The sequence below is a fragment of the Bemisia tabaci genome, chromosome 5 (genome assembly GCF_918797505.1).
Source record: "Bemisia tabaci chromosome 5, PGI_BMITA_v3".
NCBI classification, from domain to species: Eukaryota; Metazoa; Arthropoda; class Insecta; order Hemiptera; family Aleyrodidae; genus Bemisia; species Bemisia tabaci.
The window spans coordinates 53476821-53497958 of NC_092797.1; the positions used below are offsets into that span (position 1 = coordinate 53476821).

At 37.7% G+C, this 21138-nt stretch overlaps 3 protein-coding genes across 5 annotated transcripts; 1 reads left to right on the top strand and 2 right to left on the bottom strand.

Annotated features, from left to right (window-relative positions):
• Nucleotides 1–246: 246 nt before the first annotated feature.
• LOC109038147 (uncharacterized) lies at nt 247–13195 on the bottom strand. Its single transcript, XM_019053111.2, has 9 exons — nt 12824–13195; nt 12089–12241; nt 11398–11544; nt 10264–10458; nt 9170–9298; nt 8473–8631; nt 7925–8147; nt 6390–7090; nt 247–1790 (listed from the first exon to the last, which is right to left on the bottom strand). Exons 1-9 carry the CDS (start codon nt 13193–13195, stop codon nt 1764–1766), a joined length of 2106 nt encoding a protein of 701 aa, XP_018908656.2. The 3' UTR covers nt 247–1763.
• Nucleotides 1788–6383, top strand: LOC109038148 (glutathione hydrolase-like YwrD proenzyme). Its single transcript, XM_019053112.2, has one exon. It carries the CDS (start codon nt 3613–3615, stop codon nt 5428–5430), a length of 1818 nt encoding a protein of 605 aa, XP_018908657.2. The 5' UTR covers nt 1788–3612; the 3' UTR covers nt 5431–6383.
• LOC140224689 (uncharacterized) lies at nt 13192–20121 on the bottom strand. Of its 3 annotated transcripts, none has more exons than XM_072300925.1 (3): nt 19920–20121; nt 14836–14943; nt 13192–13923 (listed from the first exon to the last, which is right to left on the bottom strand). In XM_072300925.1, the coding sequence occupies exons 2-3, from the start codon at nt 14890–14892 to the stop codon at nt 13192–13194; spliced, it is 789 nt and encodes a 262-aa protein (XP_072157026.1). In that variant the 5' UTR covers nt 14893–14943; nt 19920–20121. The 3 variants fall into 3 exon arrangements, with proteins under 3 accessions (XP_072157026.1, XP_072157025.1, XP_072157024.1); XM_072300924.1 differs by lacking the exon at nt 19920–20121 and adding an exon at nt 15393–15598 and having other exon boundaries at nt 14836–14946; XM_072300923.1 differs by lacking the exon at nt 19920–20121 and adding an exon at nt 15391–15597.
• Between the last annotated feature and the right edge of the window lie 1017 nt (nt 20122–21138).

Sequence of the window (21138 nt, forward strand, 5' to 3'; positions counted from 1 at the left end):
AACCACGTATCTCCATTACAGGGTTTCAAAATTTCTGCTCATACTTCATTTTTTTGAAAAAACAAACCAACTTGGGATATTAAAACTTAAACATATTAATGTGTTGGAAACCAAGGAATTACGTTGACAATTCTCGAACCAAAAGCATTAACTATGACAGGAAGTCTGCAACGTCACAAACGGAGATCCGTGGTTTCACCGATTCGTCATCGATATGGAGGTGGAACAGATCAAAATTTCCATGAATAAGCCGAAATTTTTCTTTATTTGTTACAAAAAGTAAAAGAAACAATTCAAGAAACCAGTTCACAATTCTTTTGACAATTAGATGTAGTGAGCAAACCTAACAGAAACGAAAACGAGAAAAATGTAAAAATCAACAATTTTAATACAGTAAAATAAGATACTTTACCAATGCTACGTAGTTGTCTAACGGGGGAACAAAAAAAAAGGAACCAACAATTTTCAGCACGAAAATTGTCGTAAAAAATCAAGCTAAAATGAATCCATCGTATGAAAATAAAGCGATCAGCAAAATCAATAGACAAAGCAGAATCTAGTCATCACTGAATGGAGCTCTTAATGATACTGGAACGAGGAGGCTATTAATTAACAATTCGAATATAAAACATTAAGTTGTGAATAATCTAACTAAAAAGGCAACACGGATCCTTAGACAAATTTAAAAACAGAGGTTGTAAAAAGGCAGTAATCAAAATTTCCAACGAGTCCTACACATTCCTGATCCTTACTCATACGCAGATTTTAAGATAGTTAAAAAGAGGATCATGCATCTTAGACATGCTTTTTGCAGTTTCACTGGTGAAAACTCGAAATTAAAAAACTTAAAAAGTACATAAGAGCTTATTACAACCATTTCCTAGTGAAAATATGATGACATGCATCTAGCTGAGATTGCACCCATTGTACTCTTATTTGCTGTTCTACAGAAAGTTTGTTGGTACGAAACTACAAAATTTTGCATCTATAAGGCTATTGAGCTTAAGCTCAAATTGATTTTACTTAAAAATTTATGCTTGACTTTTTCAACAAAACATCCACATTGGAATTGAAGATGACGACTAAATAAATTAAATAGAGGAAAATTTTCTTTCAGATTTTTTAAAAAAAAAGAGAATTTTTTTTTTCATGCGGTCCACAATTTCTTTCTTTCTTTAAACAGGCTCTAAAAGTTGATTTTTTTTAATATTGGTCGGACTTAAAAGCTGAGGTGCTAAAATTAAAATTCTAAAATGAAATTATGCAAACATAAAACAATGAAAGGTTAAGTCTTGATTGAGTAAAACGATAATTACATAAAAATTAAGAACAGAATACAAAGAGTCTTATAATAAACTGAAAGTACGGGCATTTTGACATAATCAAATTGACTCTTTTTGCAGATAACTAAAGGAAAAGGAATCGATTTGGAAGGAATAACACAGTTTTCGAGTTCTTCAGAGCTGCATTGAAATCCCTGGAAATAATTAAATGTTTAAAAAATCTCCGCTATGCCTGTTTCCATTTTCAAAATGTTTTCAATTGATAGCTTTACATAATTAAAAAGATTTTTGTTTCTTCATTTTTTTCAGACAAAGATAGAAAATAACAAACCGTAAAATTGCTCAAGATATTCTTCTGTTTTATGAGGAAAAGAAGCAAGTAAGTATACACCAGGAGCCAGTGAAGCATACAACTTCCCAAAACGCAGTTGTTGGATTTACTACTAGTAACATATTACCATTACCATCATTTGCAGTCTTCTACTTTTTCCGTTTCTTGGCAGGTTCCTGAAAAAACAAAACACTGGTTAGCTCATATCATAATGATGTCAACTGAACTACTTTTTACATCAGACCTCATAAATGAGCAAGTAATACATATGTGCGGAAACATTTTTTTATTTGTAAACTTATCTTTCAATTCGATGGTAATTTTAAATGTAGGTCATTCGAGCCTAATTATTTTAGCACTTTATTCTCAAGGCATTTTTGCAAAACTTTCCTGCATTATTCTTGTTCATGCTTATCTCTGCTTGCAAAATTGCAGATTTCCTGTCATACTTTATTTTTTCTTCGGAAAACTAGTCAACGTAATCTCATGAAAACTTCCTTGATTTTTCTCCTCTGTTTGCAGAATGTTCTGTATAATTTCAAGTTATTAAGTTGATGTGTTTTCTCTTGGAAAAATAAACTAGAAGCAGACGTTTTGAAAGATCACAATGGAAATACGTGGTTTTGCACTTTGATCATCCACATAATAATAATAATAAATTATTCGTTATAAATGTTCAATCGGGCAAACAAATGCATCAACAATGTGTTTCTTAATCTTAAACAAAGAAACAAATGAGTTCCTTATTACTATATTTTTAAACCAGAACTAATTTTACTAATCTGTGAGTTGATTAATCGAATAAAATGTCTTATCAATTAAATAGTTTATATAATAGTTAGATATGCTATCTTCATTTTGACATGAAATTCAGGAGTAGCCTGTTGTAATATGATTAAAAGCTCAAGCTGAAATGTGGAATGTATTTTCTACCTGTCTACTTAAAGATAATTTTGGCAATGTTGATGAATAAATTTGCATGATAATAAAGAAAAAAAAGTATTAATGACTGAAACAGAGTTCCATTATCTCAGCCAGATAATACACTTCCTTCGTGGCAGTGTGAAATTCACGAAAACAGGGTTCCAGTTTTCTTGCAAGTTTTGGTAAGAAATGAATATCTGTCTAGTCTTACATTCTCTTAACTTTCAAATGCACCCATTCAGACAGGTATTTTTTACTTTTTTTACTTTCCCGTTTATTTACTTACAGTAATTAAAACGTTAATCATTTTTTTTATATACTACTAAAGGGTGTTTACAGGCAAGAAATAAATCTCTGACTTTCCCAGGTTTTCCCGGGCCAAAATAATTTAAATTCTCTGACTGTCTACATAGACCATTTGATTGCTTAGAAATAAAATTTAAACATTTTTTACATCAATTTTACTGCAAATGACGAAGATATGTAAAGTAGTATTGTTCAAGTATCGATAATTCAATTGGTCTGTTTGGAGTGTGACTCAGAGTCGATCTCAAGATTTTTCAAATTTCTAATCTTTTTCATAAAATTCTGTGACTTTTCCCTGATTTTACTGACCCTATGGAAGTCCCTACCAATTCCTGGTTTTCCAGACCTATAGACAACCAACTACTTTCTCCCTCAAAACTAAGACTTATCATTCATATGTTTAATTATTCTTCTCTATTTATTTTTCTCTTTTTGCAGAAAAAAGGATACATGCTTTGATACATGCTCACATAAAAAAACTCGGTTAGAATGCTAAGTGCTGTTGACTGCACTTCAGAGATCAAAACAATACAGAAAGACCAAGGTAACGTAATAACTTTCAAAATAACATTAGTCCTGTTTCAAATCAAATAGAAAAGCAAGAGCATGTAGCACAAGTGAAAATACAAACAATATTATTACTGCATTTTTCACTTGACAAACATCTACCAAAAAACAAATATATGAATGGGATTGGATACTGATGTAGAAGTAGCAAAAAATCACAGCCTCGTTTTTGTCACCTGATATTATTTTAAACCTGGAAGAATGCCTCTTTTAACAACTGCGATAAATCCAGACAAAGTGAATTGCTTTTCCTCGAGACGATCAGTCGTTCATTCTGCGAAGGGAATCATTGCGAGTTCACAACCGCTAGCTACAGCATGTGGATTGGAAATACTCCGTAAAGGCGGCAACTGTGCTGATGCTGCGGTCGCTGTAGCCGCTGGCCTAAGCCTCACTGAGCCTGGAAATACTGGTCTTGGGGGTGACATGTTTTGCCTCTTCTATAATGCCAAAACCAGGAGTGTTCACTCGCTAAATGGTAGTGGCAGAGCAGGGGCGATGAGTACTCTTGAGGCTATCCGGAAGGAACTTGGGTTACTGGATGGTCAGGTTGGAGAGATTCCCCAACGGTCTGTTCATGCTGTAACAGTTCCTGGAACGGCTGCTGGCTGGGTTGATACCGTCAAGAAATTTGGTAGTGGCAAAGTAAGGTTCGAGGAAATCTTAGAGCCAGCCATTAAACTTGGCGAAGAGGGTTTCCCGGTGAGTGAATTTGCAGCAGCCTTATGGAGAAAACATGAAGACTTACTGAAGTGCGCTTCACCCAATGGCTACGAGTTGCTTAAGAAAGATCCCTTGGCAAAAGATGGTTGCCGAGCACCATATGAAGGAGAAATCATGACAAATCCAACTTTGGCAAACACATTCAGACAGCTTGCAAAGCACGGGAAAGCAGGCTTTTATACAGGGCCTGTAGCACAGGAGCTGGTCAAGGTAGTTCGAAATCTCGGCGGTTACCTCACACATGATGATCTCAGGCATCACATGGAAACAGGCACCGAGGAAACAGAACCGATCAAATTCAACTTCAAGGCACCTGATGTTGTTGAAATCCACGGACAGCATATGTCGGACAAATCGAGAGAGGGCGTTGACGTCTGGGTGCATCCACCAAACAGTCAGGGCATCGTTTCTCTGATGGCTCTTGGGATTATTGAAGAACTACAGAGGTCTGGAAGGGTCTCAAACTTCTCCTTGGAAGAACATAATTCTGCTCGGTATCTTCACGTTTTAATCGAAGCACTTCGAATTGCTTTCTGTGACGCAGAATATGTGTCTGATCCAAATTCTTCCAAAATACCTTTCCAAAACTTGCTCAATTCGGAATACCTTGCTCAGCGAGCAAAACTGTTCTCGTCAGAAAAAGCTGCCAACTTATTTCCCCGCGGCATACTAGATCATCACTCCAGTGATACTGTCTATTTCGCTGTCACTGACAGTGATGGCAATGGTATAAGCTTCATAAACAGTAATTGTAACTACTTTGGCACAGGTATTGTCCCAAAAGGGTGCGGATTCTTGTTGCACAATAGAGGAATATCGTTCAAGCTGCAGCCATCAAACCATCCAAACATCTTAGCACCGAGGAAAAGACCATATCACACAAACATTCCAGCTCTTGTGACTAACACAAGCGATCAGAGTTTACATTCTGTTTTTGGAATTATGGGTGGGTTCATGCAGCCACAAGGTCAAGTGCAATTACTCTTGAATCAACTCGTCTTCCAGCTTGATCCGCAGGCTGCACTTGACTCGCCTCGCTTCTGCATCGAATATTGTAAGATGCCCATCAATGGCCGATATTACGACACAGTTTACCTCGAGGATGGATTCACTACAGAGACCGTTGAGGAACTTTCGCAACTAGGTCACAAAGTGGAAGTACTGAAAGGGAAATCAGAAGATTTCTGTGGTATGGGTCAAATTATCCGTTTCCATGTGGACGCAATCAGTGGCAAAACTGTTTGGAGCGCCGGAAGTGACCAGCGAGGGGATGGTGCTGCTGTACCACTTATATAAATTTTGATTGTGGTAAAAAATGAGAAGGGGAAAAATAGATAACAACATTAGTCACTTTACTTTTTCCCCATTTCATGCAATGTTATTTGCTCAAGGAGGAGTCAAGTGATTATTTTCAATTCCTTTCTCCATTTATAGGGATTCATTGGGAATATTCAATTTTGCTGAGAAGTGCAATATAGTTGATAGATCTACGAACACTCTTAAAGAGCAAAGACAAATCAATGCTCAAAGGATACGTGATGATGAACCTTTTGAGTTTACGTAAGGACAAGTGTTAAGAAAGCTTCTGAAAAAGGGGAGTCATGGAGTAAAAAGTCTCAGATATTGCTGTAGAGCAGTGCTTTGCAGCCCAGATATTCAAGTCTAGCAGAATGTCTTAAAATTTGGAATTTTTTTTTTTTTCATATTTTACCCTCAAGCAAAAGAAGTGCTACACATTACTTTCCTGCCTCACCGCATAATGACAGGCATTGCCACGAACTTCGCCCTACTGAAAAAAAATCCAAATTAAACAGCAGAATTTCTGCTCTAAAGTTCCACAGAATTTTCTGTCTATGCTCTTTTCTTTTACTTCTACATGGCAACACTAATGAGCTAGGGAAAAACGTTGTATGAGCCTTCAGAAGTTCAGACATTGCCATATTTCCTTCAATATAACGCATTTAGTGGGAAAATTTTGAATATTTTCCTACAAATTTTTCGGACCGTTTGTTTGAAATATTATCTGAAATATCTGAAAATTTCAAGGAAAAATAAGCAAAACTTTTCTCAAAAATACAATGTTTATCCCAGTAAATTTCGCAAATCTCGAATGTTCATGCATAAATCTTTTTCAGCACAGCAGAACGGAACACAAGCAGAGTGATGTTGCAAACTAAAGGCATGAGATTAATTCTCAAGATTCTTAGAGCTAGAAAAACAAGCCAGAGTTGGAGCAAATATACATTAACACTCACCTTCTTTTTTTGTTCGGGGACTAGTTTTGGATCTTTCTTATCACAAGATTTAACTGAGCAGCATTCCTGCGAAGCAGCTTGTAAAGAATTATTTACAACCTCAGATTTTTTCTCCACTTGTGGATCTGACTTAGCAGGCAATGATGCTTCAACTTTCAGATCTTCGACTGGTTTCCCCTCGTCAACTTTGGCATCAGAAGGTGCTGCAGGTGGAGCGGGTGATTTCTGTTCACTACCAACATCACTTTGTTCAGGAACTGGAGCAGGGGCCTCTTTCTGAATTGAGTCCTTCGACTCGACAGACGCAGCCTCAGTGCTGCTGTCGGTCTTAGTTTGACTGGGAGACTTGTCTGCAGTACCATCGGAAACCAAGGAGCCGACAGATTTGCAACTTTCTTCAATGCTCGCTAGGGAATCAGTGATGCTTGTGGTTTCTGTTTTGACTTCGCTTTGATTTGCGGATTTAGATTTGGCGTTCGCTCGGTTTTTGGAGGCTTTCTGGTCCACTGGAGTAGTTTGCGATAAATCAGCGGTTGGCAGGGAGGGGCTTGAGTTATTGGGTATAGAGTCTTTAACGCTTGGTAGTGCGGCTTCTTGTTTGGCCTCAGAATCACACTCATTTTCAATCTTAGTCATGAGAGATTCGACCGCTTCGGGACCATTTTCTGTGTTGACCAACTTCTCTGCTTCACTTAGTTCACCTAGGAAAATAATTGAAATTCATTGAATAATCTTATAATTAAATTTGATACAATTGAAAATCTTTGTTTAGCTTTCTGATATATTCTTGATGGAAGTTCTATGACATGCGTCTAGATTTCAGTCTTTCAAAATGTCCTCATCTGTTTAATGTTTTTTTTTCTTCTTCATCTTTCTTTCAAATTAAAATAGGATGGGCTTTATGTAAGAATGATTTGAAAAATACTTTTAACAAGACTAAAAAAAATCAGAAAATATGAAAAAAAAAGTTGATTCAAATCCTTTTTTGAATAAAATTACATACGATAAACAGTACGAGATCTAAGATACACATTATAGAACTTTCATTAGCAATATGTGCAAAGACAGGCGTGTAGAATAATGCAAGCCAAAAGTATGAAATTGGTGCACTCTATGGTCACCTTCTAAAACTAGAATTGTAGATTTATCAGTTTACAAGGTAACTTTTCTTTCTTTCTCCTTGTACGTGTGATTTTTGTTTTGTTATACCTTTTACCGGCTCAATTTCATACGATTTTCCAATTAATTATCTGACACTATTGATCGAGCAGGACTGAAAAACAGTTCATTTTCAATCAAACATCTCCTACTCTGCAATGCTTGACTCAAAGGCCTATATGAAATTATCAAAAAATACTACTGAGGTCCAACATCCATTTTGATGACAAAATTCAGCGATTCTTGATTGAAAATTCTTAAGTCACCCGCTCAGTTTTGAAACCACACACAACATATTTCCTTCACAACTGCCGGGAATCACTTTTTATGCTTTACTTTCCATTCAACACTTATTGATACTTTTTAAGGTAACTTACCTCCTCCAGTTAACTTTTTAACAGTCGCTAAGAGTTGTGTCCTCTCTGTCTGTAGAGTACGGCAAAGACTTTGCAAAGCTTGTAATTGTCGACTGGTCTTCTTCAGTTCCTGGTCGGAGACCTGTTTGTCTACAGCCATTTCTAATACAGCTTGATGACTCTGTTCCCAACGCTTTTTCCACGTTGAAGTCTCTTTCTCGAGTTTTGTGATTTTTTTCGACATCTGTTAACATTGCCAACACTCAATTATTAAGGTTAGAAAATGAGGATTTGAAAAATTATACGGATACAATCTGCCAACTTGTGCATATCATCAAAACATATTGCTTGCAATGTCAAGATAAAAACCATGAAGAACAGGCTTACTTTAAAATACCGCAATATAACATTACTTCCCCAAAAATAGAAAAATAAAGTCTGAAGTAGAATTAAAGCCTTCTGAGTTTAAAGGCAGAATTTTCTCGTCTTTTGAATGTACAATTTTCTAACCTTTAAGGAAAAAAAAAGTTGATTCAGTGATTCTGTTTGCTCAAATGAAAAATATTTACCTTTTCCATTTCGACTTTGAATCCAGAGAAAACCTGGCTAGATTTTGAGAGCGCCTGCTGGAATTCATCATACTTGTCATTATAGAGAGCTATTTGACTTCTCAGATCAACTTCAATACCTTGCAGCTCCTGACAACGATTCTGGTAGGTTGTTAGCTCCTGCAAAAAAATAGTGAGATTGAATTTTTAATGACTTCTGGAACGCTAAAGGGAGTCACACAGTGCAACCGGTATTGTAGGACTTTTTCGTTGCAAAAACCATTTCAACAGAAAAATTGAGTTGAAAAGAGTAGACTTCATGATTGTCCAATGACTGCACAACTATTGTAATTACATTATATTCATTCAGGGTGATTGTCTTTTAGGACCTTATCAACACACATGTAACTCCTATTAACTTCTAAATTTTACTTCCTATTCCTTGAATATTTTTTGTGTTATTTTCATTTTTCTAAAAAAATTCTTATTTTTCTTTTGAATTTTTTTTTACCATTTCCCCATTTTGATTCAACCTTTTAGACATGTCATTGGCAGACTTCATGAAATAAAATTCACCGAGTAGTTAAATGAGGATAACAATAAGGTGCAGGATGAAACTTGATGGAGAAATGCAGATTCTAACTTTCAATTATCGAAATTCAAGTTTGAGACTTTCTCCTTTATGCCACCACTAAACAGATATTAATGAAGAACTCACCAGTAAAAGCTGTTGTTTCTCACGCAGGAGGATTTCTTTTTCAGCTGTCATTTCCATTTTTGCCTTGGCCAATTTTGCATCACACAACTGAACCTCCAACTCCATTTGCTTCCCCAGTTTTTCAACTTGCTATGAACAGTATAAATGAAAATACTGAAATTTAGCCGACTTGAAAGGTATCAGTTTGAGATATTTCCTGCCTTTGAAGTAGTTTGAAGAAACTATTTCTACAAAGTAGTTTGAAGAAACTATTTCTGCAACGTAGTTTGAAGAAACTATTTCTATGAAGTAGTTTGAAGAAACTATTTCTGCGACTCACCAATTTAAGTAAAGAAATGGTTACTTTAAAATAATTCAAAATTCAACTAACAACTAAAGTTACATGATAGAATTAAAGTATTTCCTGCCTTTCCTTTGAAATGGAGCAAAAAATGTTCAAGATAAAAAATTCTTGATTAAAATTGGATACCGAGAACTGAAATTAATCTTGGTCATATGAGAAGGAAAAAAGATTATTCTGTTCCTCTTTTCAATTTGTTTTTAAAATGATAAAACTGGTACCAAGGTACCTAACATTTGTCTTGATCAGTAAACACAGGATGAACAGAAGTCAAGATTACTGAAATTATGAACTCTCATCAATAATTTTCAAGCTTTGATTACAAAATTAGGAGAGGAAATGACATCAACACGACCCTTCGTGACAACGGCTTTTGACTATTTTTCTTCTTTTTCCCTAAACATTTTCCAGTTAGACAAGTGCAAAAAACACGGAAAAATTGCGGAAACAGGGCTAAAATTGGACATGGAAATAAATTTTATCAAAAAAAAATATTTTCATGTCTGCTTTTGGCCTTGTTTCCATGGCTTTTTCCTCTTGTTTTGCACTTGTAACATATATTTTGGGCTGCTTCATTGTTTTTAGTTAGCCTCCTAATTAAAACAATTTATTAAAATGAAAACCTGAATGTGCACAAATGGACAACGGATAAAATTTCTTTCAGAGGATCAGATTTTTCAAGGACTTTGCTTGGTCTTTTTGATTTTTTTCATACTATTGCTTCCTTGGAAGAACTACATGAAGAATTCCTCACCTGTTCTCTTAACTGATACTGCTCGCACACAGATTTGAGCCTTGATGTCATATCCACATTGTCATCTCGCAGTTTATTGTTCTTCTCATTGTTCTGCTGCATTAAGGTAGTTATCTCACTCAGCGTGTTTTGGAACTTCTGTGATATTTCAGTCCGTTTCTCTTCCTCTTCACGCATTTTTGCTATGCTCTCCTCCTGAAGAAACAAAAGGCAGATATTCAGGTAAAGTCTTTAATCTACTTCATGCTCCCATCAGACATTTCAAAAAAACAAGTTCAGAATTAAAAGTTAACGGAACTTGCATGGACCCACATAAATCAGCAATGAAGATTCTTGGAGGAAGAATACTCTCAGAAATAGAAAAAAGCTCACTAAATGTTTTGTAACAATATTTTATGATATCTATTTAAGGGAATACACCCAAAAAGACGCACAAATTACAGAATATCGAGTGTCTCATTTGTAAGGTTACAGCTTTGGTTCATTGCACAAAATAAAAGTAAATTCAGTAGAATTTATATGGCTTCTAGAAAAACAGAATTAATCTATTTTTGGGCGTCTTTTAAAAGATTTTCAAGTACTTTTCAAAACATATTCCTAAACAATAGTTCTATTTGCCTGCGATAAATTTTGCAGCGGATTTCCTTTCAATATTTTAACCTTTTTTGTAAGTTTCTCATTAGAAAATTAGGTCTGATCCAACAGTTTATTAAATATCAAAACACTCATAATTCGAAAAAACGATTCGATGCCTCTGATGTATTTTTATAAGTGTAAAATCAAGCAATTTTCGAGAAGCTGTTAGAAATGCAAATCTTTATCAGAATCTTGAGCAAAAAAGTAAGAAAAGAGTAGTTCCCAAAGGCACTTAAACCATGCTTTCATGACGCTATATTGTTCAACCGAAGAGACAAGATATCTTCCTTCGTGCCAAACCTATACAGTCATTAGATTAGCCATTTTCTCTACGTCTAGTACACTGATCACTAATCAATGCTGGCACATTGCACATCAATGCATTTTTCAGTTAAGTTTGAGCATATCTGTAAGGTTGAGGACACTGTTGATGAATAGCCAATAACAATTAGGAGAGGCAAGAGAGTGAACATTGCTACTTGCAAAGCGCAAACTCACCTTAATTGCTTTGTTCTGCTTCTGAAGTTCTCGACATAGGCTCTCCAGACGACTCCGAGTTAAGATTGCTTTACTGTGCTCAGATTGAAGCTGCTCTTTTTCTCGGTGGATGAGTTGAACCTTCTTTTCAGATTGCTTCACCAATAACTGGAAGAAAAGATAGAAAATTAGAATTCTGACAAATATGAAGGGGAAAGAGGAACGTTCATCAAAATATTTTTCAAAAATTTAGATGCAAATTATTGCCTGTTTTCCTTGATCATTCATTGAAAATCTTGCCGTTATTTGGACAGAAAACCGGATTATTTTTTGATAAAAAGGGAAAAAAATTAGGCTTTTTCATTTTTTTTTGTACATTGGAAAATAATCTCCCCTTAATTAATATATGTACAAGTATGGCTAGGATGCCAGAGACAATATTTGTAGGATAAAAAATGTATTTTAACCAGTCAGTATTTTCTTCTGAAAAAGTGTCGGTCAGATCTTAGGAAATTTCAAATACCCACATCACAATCTAAAAGATTTGTTCATGACCTTTCCCAGTTCTTAGGAATGCTTGACATGAAAAATGTCTGAATTAATTTCTTGTAGGTATGTGTCTTGTAAACTGTGTATTTTTTTTTTTTTTAAACTTAGAGACCTTACTTTCAAGATGCCTCCTAAAAAATCTGTGAGAAGGAGAGGTGCTAACCTGGAGCTTACGATTTTCATCGAACATATCTGCATATTTTTTACACAAGGCAGCCAGTTTCTCTTCTGTTGTGTTCAGGCTATTTAAGGCTTTTAACACATGAGTAACACTCTTGTCTTCTTTTTTGTGCTTCTCATCTTTGTGTTTATGTACCTGAGGAAAAAAGATGGGTACCAAATTATAATATAATTTAACTATGCGAAGTATTTCAGGACAGATTTCATAATGTTCATGCGTATCTCTAAACAGCCGAATACCACTACACAGAGGATTTTTTATGCATTCATGTCTTCCTCATTGGTTGGATTTCACTCGAAATTGGTAAATAAAAGATATGTGTGTTTAAGAATTTAGAGTTCTTTCTCTCTCCAAAAGACCCAAATGTATTTGAACCAAATGAGGCACTCCCTCAATTTCAGTGAACTTCCTGATTAAATCATTTTCCCTGGGAGCAGAATTGTTCTTCATAAGTATACAAGGACTACATTATGTCGCTTTTCTGACGTAAGGGCATATCTCGATTTCTAAGTGAGCCCTGTTCTCGGTACAACTCTACTTTCTGGGGCTCATGTGAAAATAGAGATACGCCCTTGCATCAAAGAGACGACGATAAGAGGAGCAGGGCCGGCTCCTTACCCCATTTACGCTGTAGCTCTTGCGTGCGATAATGGTAGTAATTTATTAAGTGTGGTAAAAACTGTCTATAAAGTTAAAAGTTTTGATGATTGTAGTTACCTTTGCTGGGACTGGAATAGGAGCAGGAGGAGCCACTGGAGCTGGCGGGAGAGGCACTGCCTGGACCGGAACATGATTATTCACCAGTGGCACTGTCTGAGGCATCTGAGGACCTGCTGGCAGTCCATTTAGTTGACACTGAGTTTGGTTGGTCACAGCCTGGACATTTGTCAAAGGAGTCTTTGCTTCAGTCTGTTGGGCTACGTTACTAGCCAATCCTTGCTGACTGCAAGGCTCATTATTTGAAATTGACGGGTTATTGACACGAGAGGCATCAGATTTCCCGGGTGCATTATCTACATTTACAGCAACCTGCTGGGGTTGGCTGGGAGGTTGAGTTGTGATGGGTTGAGGGCTAGCTGATGCGTTCATGGAAGGTTGAGAATTAGTGGTGAGTGGGGGGTTTGCCGGGGATGGGATAAATGTGGAGGTTGGGGAAACGGTGGCAGTTGCAGGAACATGGCAGTTGAGGGAACGGTGGGGGTTGGTAGAACAGTGGCTGATGGGGGAGCGGTGACTGATGGAGGAACAGCGGCAGGTGGGGGAATGGTGGCTAATGGGGGAACAGTGGATGATGCAGGAACATTGGAAGAAGGGGGAACAGTGGACGATGCAGGAACATTGGTAGGTGGGGAGACGGTGGATGACGAGGAAGTAGTAGATGAGGGGGGGACAGTGGGCGATGTAGGGATGGAGGATTTACCTGACGGTGGGGGATTGGTGGTAGGTTGAGGAGTGGAGGAAGGTGATGAGTTGGTGAGAGGTTGAGCATTACTTACAGGTGGTGGGATGGTGGGAAGTGGAGGGTTAGGAGAAACTGCTGGGTTGGAAGGGGGTGGAGCTTTGGTGGAGGACTGCTTTTGAGGCTGCTGACAGACGGTGGGAGGTTGTTTAGGTGCCAGCTGGCAGGTGGTTGGTGACTGAGCAGCAATGGGGGAATTCGCTTTGGATAAAGCATTGGCCTCAGCATTCTGTTGTGGGTTAGGAGGGTTTTTCTCTGTAGACTGCTTCAGGACAACATCAACAACTTTTACATTTGCGGGCTTGCAGGCCTTCTCTGCCTTAGCAACTTTTGCAGGTTTTGGGGATGGTGCCTCTTTCTGAAAGAAAAGGAGCAGACAGCCATGATACACTTACAGAATAGGTATAAAAAATCAGAATGAACAATGGCAGTGTATGAAAATAACCTATCTTCCCAACGTAAGGCATACAATAAAAGCTCTTGTCAGACTTCAAAGAATATCAGTGACAGGAACCGATTCCTTGTACTTCACTGATTCCCATTTCTTTAACCTTTAACTGATTCATATTGATTAATAGCTGCAAGAATTTCTTGAGTCCTGATGGATTCATTGGTTCTATTCAGCCGCAAGACAAGACTTTCAACTCGATATCAGTACCCCAGAGTCAAAAGATACCTAACTACATTTAAAACATCCTGAGACCGAGATATCGGGGAAACACCATACATTGGCCCAATTGACTCCAGCGTAAATCGCACTTTTTGAAATTCCGTATCTCTTAACTGACGCAAGAAAGGGTTACTAAATTTTTCTCACACACAATAACCGTTATTGGAGATTACCAAGACAATACTAACTCGATTTTTAAAAAATGTGAGTTAGGTGCCAGTTGGCTCTGAGGTACTGATATGATGTTCTCCTTCGAATCGAAGATGTAAAACAATTCAAACACCTCAGGAAGCTCACCATGAGCTGCACATCTGCTTAGATCCTTATAATGCCCAAACATTCACCATCCAATGCGAAGATAATAGAAAGAATGATATCATGGTCATGCTTACATACAGCTGACTGATCATGCCTAAGAGGCAGTATATTTAAGTGAGATACACCATCAGTCATGGGAGAATGCTAAACGCATTCAAGCCTTCACCAAAGGTTGTACCTGACCATTTTACAACCCTTGGAACCTCAAGGAATCAGTTGGAAACTGACTTGAGCAGACAACAGAGGGAAGCAAATTTGAATCTTGTAAATTAAGATACTTACAGCAGCTACATTATTGATGGCAGGAACCCTATTTTGAGCAGGTTTATTCGTTTTCATTTTCAAGATGAGAGATTACTCTTGAACCAGCAAAATAGACTGCATGAGAAACTGAAACAAAAACACAAGTCATGATTCACTTTAGTCCAAAAATGAATTGTCAACAAAGTTGAAAGGCCATTCAGAATGTTAAGAGGAGATAATCTGGCATTTACAGATCGCATCATTCTTACTTTAAGAGCTGCAAATATAAGTGTACGCAGGATTGATATTTGCATACTACTCGTTAGTAGGAGCAAAAGTGTCAATTAAGAGGAGACACTCGGCAGCAGGATCAAACTTTTGCGACTCTACCATAAGTACCTTGCAGACTGCCAGTTCATGCTGCAATTTCTCTCTGCTGAAAAAAATTGATGTGACAAACTCACATGTGATACAAAGCGAAACTCAAACCTCGATAGTACAATGCACGAGTGCTACAGCATTACAGACAAGATAGCTACTAAGATTGGATTCTTGGAAACATAAAGGGGGGCTTTCAGAGATTTTGCGGCATACCTGGGCCCGTGATGAGACCTCGAAATTCTCTGACAGTTTGTGAATTCACGACGCAGCGTTTGTAAAGCTAATGATACGGAAACTTAAGAAACAGCATGTGATACGTGCGAGGAAAAAAGGTGATAATTGAGAACGAAAAAACACAATTCACTGCGGCGATAAGGATCACTGCCCTTTGGGCGAATTTTACTCGTTGATGTAGTGATGAGTGGTGGGAAAACAAACAGTGCCGAAGGTCACCAAACAGCTGATGCAACTTTCATTTGATTTATGCCCGCTAAATTCAAACGTGCGGGCTTTTTTGATAGTTGCGCAAGTGCATTCTCAGACGCTGAGTACTCATGCAGTGATTTCTGAGTTTCACTAGTAAAATTTTTCGTGAGAAACTTAGTTATTTTCTTAAGAATTATAAAGAAATTGTTCGCATTCAGTATTGAAGATGTTTAGTTTTGCCGAAATAGATGTTTCATATTAACCATTTCTACCTAGTTTAATGATTGTAGGTAGGCACTAAAGGGAAGATTGTGAAATTGCGGACAAATGTTTTCTTATTCAGCCTCATAGTATAAAAATATATATAAATTAATTGTAAAATCATCACATGCAAGGTGGAACCTTAAATGATAACAAAACTAGTTACACCTCTTAAACGGACCAAAATGACAAGAATTAAAAATTCAGGCTTCTGTATAGCACAACCAATCTTCCTCTAAAGGAGGATCAAATGAGGGGCTTGGAGGACAAGGCGTATAAGAGCAGTTTTGGATATTTCGAGAAATACTTGTTTGAAGTTTCCAAATTAAATGGATCCTTATGGCGGAAAGAAAGTTCAAACTGACTTTTCGATGCTTAAAAATTGGAATTTGATAGCGAATTTTTCACAGAATAATCAATATGCATTAAGACATACGTTTTACTTGAAATCATTAAAACCTCAATTTTTCAAAAACTGCACTTATGCGCCTTGACCTCCAAGCCTCTTAAATATCAAAATGCAGGAGATTATTTGGATCGCGTTTAGCAACACCCTGGTAAAAATTGGCAGTAGAATCTGTGTTCCAAAATACCATAGACCTAAAGCCGGCTGTAAGATTTTCAATAGCTTCTATAGCCGGATGCACAATTTCTTATAGCCTTTTATAGCCGATGGCGATTAAGCAACAGCCAGGCGATAAAGTGCATGCTAATTGTTACTAATAACGGATGCTAGGACTTGTTGAGTTTTTGGACTACCGCTCTATTTTTGGGCCGTAGTATCTTGATTTATTTTGCGCGGAAAGCTGCGTACTTTTAAAGGATGCCTGCCATTCCCAATATGTTGGAGCGCCTTCAATTTCGTATGATACTGTGCAACACTTCTGGTGTGAAATAGTTGCTTCAAGCGCCGTGGCACGCTGCGGCGCGGCGCGGCGGACGGGCAGCCAGCGCTGAACGCGAATTTGCGCCTACAAACCTAACTGGGATACTTCACGCATTGCGCAATGCGTGAAGTATTCCTGTTAGGTTTGTAGGCGCCAGTGCGCCGCCGCTCCGCTTTGTGTTAGGCTCTAATATTTAATCTGGCGGAGTCAGCGTTTTTCAACTCATGACTTTGAAATGTTTGCACACTCTGTATGGATTATTCTCATTTTAATTGATGAAAACAAATACGTAGTAAAGGAATATATAATGTGCGTTTTGTAAATATTAAGGTGATTCCGTACTAACTTAAGGATTTACAAAGCACAAGAATTTCTACACAATTTCTTATAGCCTTTTATAGCCGATGGCGATAAATTGTAAAGCACGGCGATAGGAGCTATAGCCCGGCTGTGTACTTTTTTTATCGCTTCGTATAGCCCGGCTTTATGATTTGCTCCGCTTTCTACAGCCAGCTATTTGATTTTCTATTGCCTTCTTTAGCCGGCTATAGGAATTCCTATGGTATTTTGAAACGCAGCTCCTATCGCCAATTTTTACCACGGCAAAGGAATACTAGCGCAATTCCAGTGTTGTAAAAATGTTGCTTCTCCATAATTATCTAAAACATCTCCCAGAATAGCATGTAGATTTTGCTTCCCAACAAAAATTTGTCAATTTTAAAGGAAAATAATTGTGTTCATTTTGTTACTGTGCATATATTTAGTACTTTTAAAGGAAAATATGAAATTACACGATTATTAAAGCACTGGTTCCTTTTTGCTAAATGCGATCCATTTGACCTCTGAATCGCTCTTGCATGAAAAATGTTTCCTGGGGGGGAGGCATCTCCTGAGGCAAAAAATTGCCCTTAATAGGTAAGTTTTCAGATCATGGTGAAGGTGGGATCCGGGCCACGCTCCTAGAACAATGACAAACAGAGGAAGGGTACCGCGTGAAAATCCCGATTTTGAATTGTTCCGAGGTCTGACGGGCACACCTGTCCACGGTGCCAAAGACAACTTAAAAATATCTTGAAAAAGAAATGTCAGCGCGTAGAACAACGCATGCTCCTATTCAAAAATAGTTCACTCACTCTACGGTGATTCAACCCGGCGCACCGCGCCGCCTTCGCCTATCCACGTCCGTCTTATTAGGCCAGCGGCCAGTCGAACCGACAGCATTCGGCCCAGTAGAATTTTTAAAGCCCCCCCCCCCCCCTTCTCAACCCATCCCATGCCATTAATATAATGCACATTCTCTTCAAAATATCGTTCTGTTCGATTAAAGATACATGGATTCATCCGAAATGTTCAGTACTTTGTAGGTACTTTTTGGAAATTGCTTTATACCTCTGAGCCTTATGAAAGAAATCAGACCTCGATTCCGTGTGGAGTAAAGTCTTTAAATAATCAACGAGAGGAGATGAAAAAAGTCGGAAAGGATTATCTTGATTATGGTATTTATAAATTCTGCACTTGATAATTCCATACCTGTCAAAGGAAACTACGCGAAATTCTATTCCAAGAAATGTACTTGTGGAAGAGAATGCCCATGCGTTTTCCGATGAAAATTTTAGAAAACTGATACCTTACAGAAAATTATGGATTTTCATGGCGAATTTCAAAATATTCTGTGATAACAGTCGGAAAAGAACGGGAGGAAATGGGGTTTCGGGAGGGGGCCGGGGCCGCCCCCCCACATATCTACTTGACCCTTTCCAAGGAATGTGAAGGATTTTGTTAAGTAAGTGCTTGATACAGCTTACATCTCGGAAATTGGAATTGGATAAATTTTTCGGTGAAAATAGCACAAAATGCACTCAAGGCGACTCAATTTTTCAACATTTCCTGTGGGAGGCCTCCCGAACTCCCCTAAAAAGTTAGTTGATTCCTCCAAACTCTTTTTCGAAGCTAGGAAAGTCCCGCAGACACTTTTGTGCCCCCCAGGCCCCCCTCGATGAGGTACCCTTCCGCCTCCACCCCCCACGAAAAGTTCCTAGTTCTGACCATGAACATGCCTTGGTTTAAGAATTTTGTAACTTTCCTCTCCTTCAAAATGAATTTAAAAAAAAGAAAAAATGAGACTTGGTTTAAAATGAAAAAAGAGAGTTTTTTTTTTGCTCAGAATTTGCACAAGAAATTTTAAGATAGTAGTCTTCCATTCTCCAAAAATAAAATGAAAAAAATGACAATAATAGTAATTATAAAATAAAGATCGAGTGAGAAAAAAATGCTGCAGGTAAAGCAAGTCTTTACTTTAAGTATTCGACGGGGAAATTTCAAACATTATGCTGCCTTATCTTACTTAACTAGGTGCTTTGGTAAAAGTATTGCTATTATATCGGAATGTAGGGTATGTTGTCTCTTCACTGATTGAAGGGAGTGCTCATATTAAATCATTGCTATAAAATTAAAATAAGTTACATCTTTTTTCTTTTTTTTGCATCGCAAATTGTCTATCAATCTCGCACATGGAACACATTTTATTGCGGTTGTAAAATCGTTATTTATTGACTAAATGATGTAAAATTATTGCGATTCCATGGTAAAAAAAAAAACCAATTTCATCGAATTCAGTTGCAAAAATATGTCATTATTTTCGTTGCACTGTGCTACACTGTTAAGAATGAAAATTAAGCGCCAAATAGCCCGAGTGATATGAATGCGGGGTGGAATCTATTCTCCTTACGGAATGACTTTCACTCCGGCACCGAATTTCACTCCGTGATTTTTAACAGTGCATGTACCTGGATAAGTAATAAACATTTCTAGGGCCTCAATCTTATAATGCCAATAAACTTTAGAAGACTATCCTTCATATTTTGACCGCTATCTCATTGATTGAGAGAGGGAGAGAGAAGAAGGACATAAGAGAGGAAAAGTGAAAATTGGATAAACTGTTTAAAATAACATGTTCCACACAAAGCACCTAGAACTGCGCACTTTAGGCCACTGTTAACCTAATTATTTTTCGGACGGCGAAATTATGTTCGATCCATTCAAAAGTGGGTGAGGTAAAAACCTGAGGGAGCTTTGAAAGTTGGAAACTATAGATCGAGGATTACAGCGGAGGACACGAAAACTCGAATGACCGTACTTTCGCTGCGAATGGAAAAATGGCTTACTCACAGGTCTGTCTAGAGTCGTCGATTTTTCGTCCGAATTCGACGGTGTTTCTGATCTTGAAAATGTTGGTTGTGAAGCAGGATCTTTCGATTAGATTCCTGGGAGGAAATGTACGATCACAGAAGGAAATTACAGCCAGAACGTATCAAAGAAAACTTTCTTGAAAACAGCCGAAAATAAGTGGAAAGTAATCCATTGTCAGGCTTCCTATCATGCGGGACCGTATAGCCCAGCTTAAACTTCATATGTTATTTACGGAAAGGGCTATTCTTAGACGACGCACTCTCAGTTGAAACTCCGCCCTCCCGCTCCAAATCGGCCGTCCACAGCAAAAACACCGTAACTCCACTCAAAAGTTTTATTTTTTTTCCAGCGCGCACTCTTCTATTACAAGAAAATTCAATTGCCATGAGGCTTAATTGGACGTATTTATGCTAAAAGGAGATATGTGCAAGTGGAAAGATGGGGTGTGCTCGTTAGTTGGGTCATTAGAAACAATGTAAAAGTGGATATAGCTCCTTTTGAGAAAATTGAAAAGCGGGATTTGACATTAAATCAAAAGGAGCTAAGCGGCAAAATATGCTAACTCATGAGCCGCGGGCATGGTAAGAGAGCGTTGTGGACAGGGCTCATGAGTTAAAGACGCCGGACGGCGATCCCGATCCCGAAACCGTCACCGGCACTCACCGCTGACGTCACTGGCGCTTTATATTCCCCATTCATTCTTATGGCCCGATCACTAACGAGCACACCCCATCTTTCCACTTCCACATATCTCCTTTTCGCATAAATACGTCCAATTTTTTTCATATTCAGTTCCGAACGGTATGGCGGAGGTGTGTCGAAAAAATGAAGGATGAATATTTGTTAGGTCTTTTGTAAACACGACATTTGTCGGGAAAAAATTGAAAAAGAGTTGAATGGAGGCACGGCATTTTTACTTGGACGGCAGAAATATTCCTCGTGATTTTCGGACGATCATTATAAAAGAAAACTGAGTAAAACATTTTCTTCTTTTTTTGCGGACCGATAGGACTGGAGCGATACCAGGAACCGCCCCTAAAAGTGATTTTTTTTTATTGAAACATTTCCTTTTTTTTTTAGAAATGGTAGAAGTAGAATTAAGTATTTCAAACTTTGTATTTTTGGAGGATTCTATGGATAAATGGACCGCGTTAAGCAGAAAGGAGCCAAGGCACATCAGCTATTGCCAAATGTAATC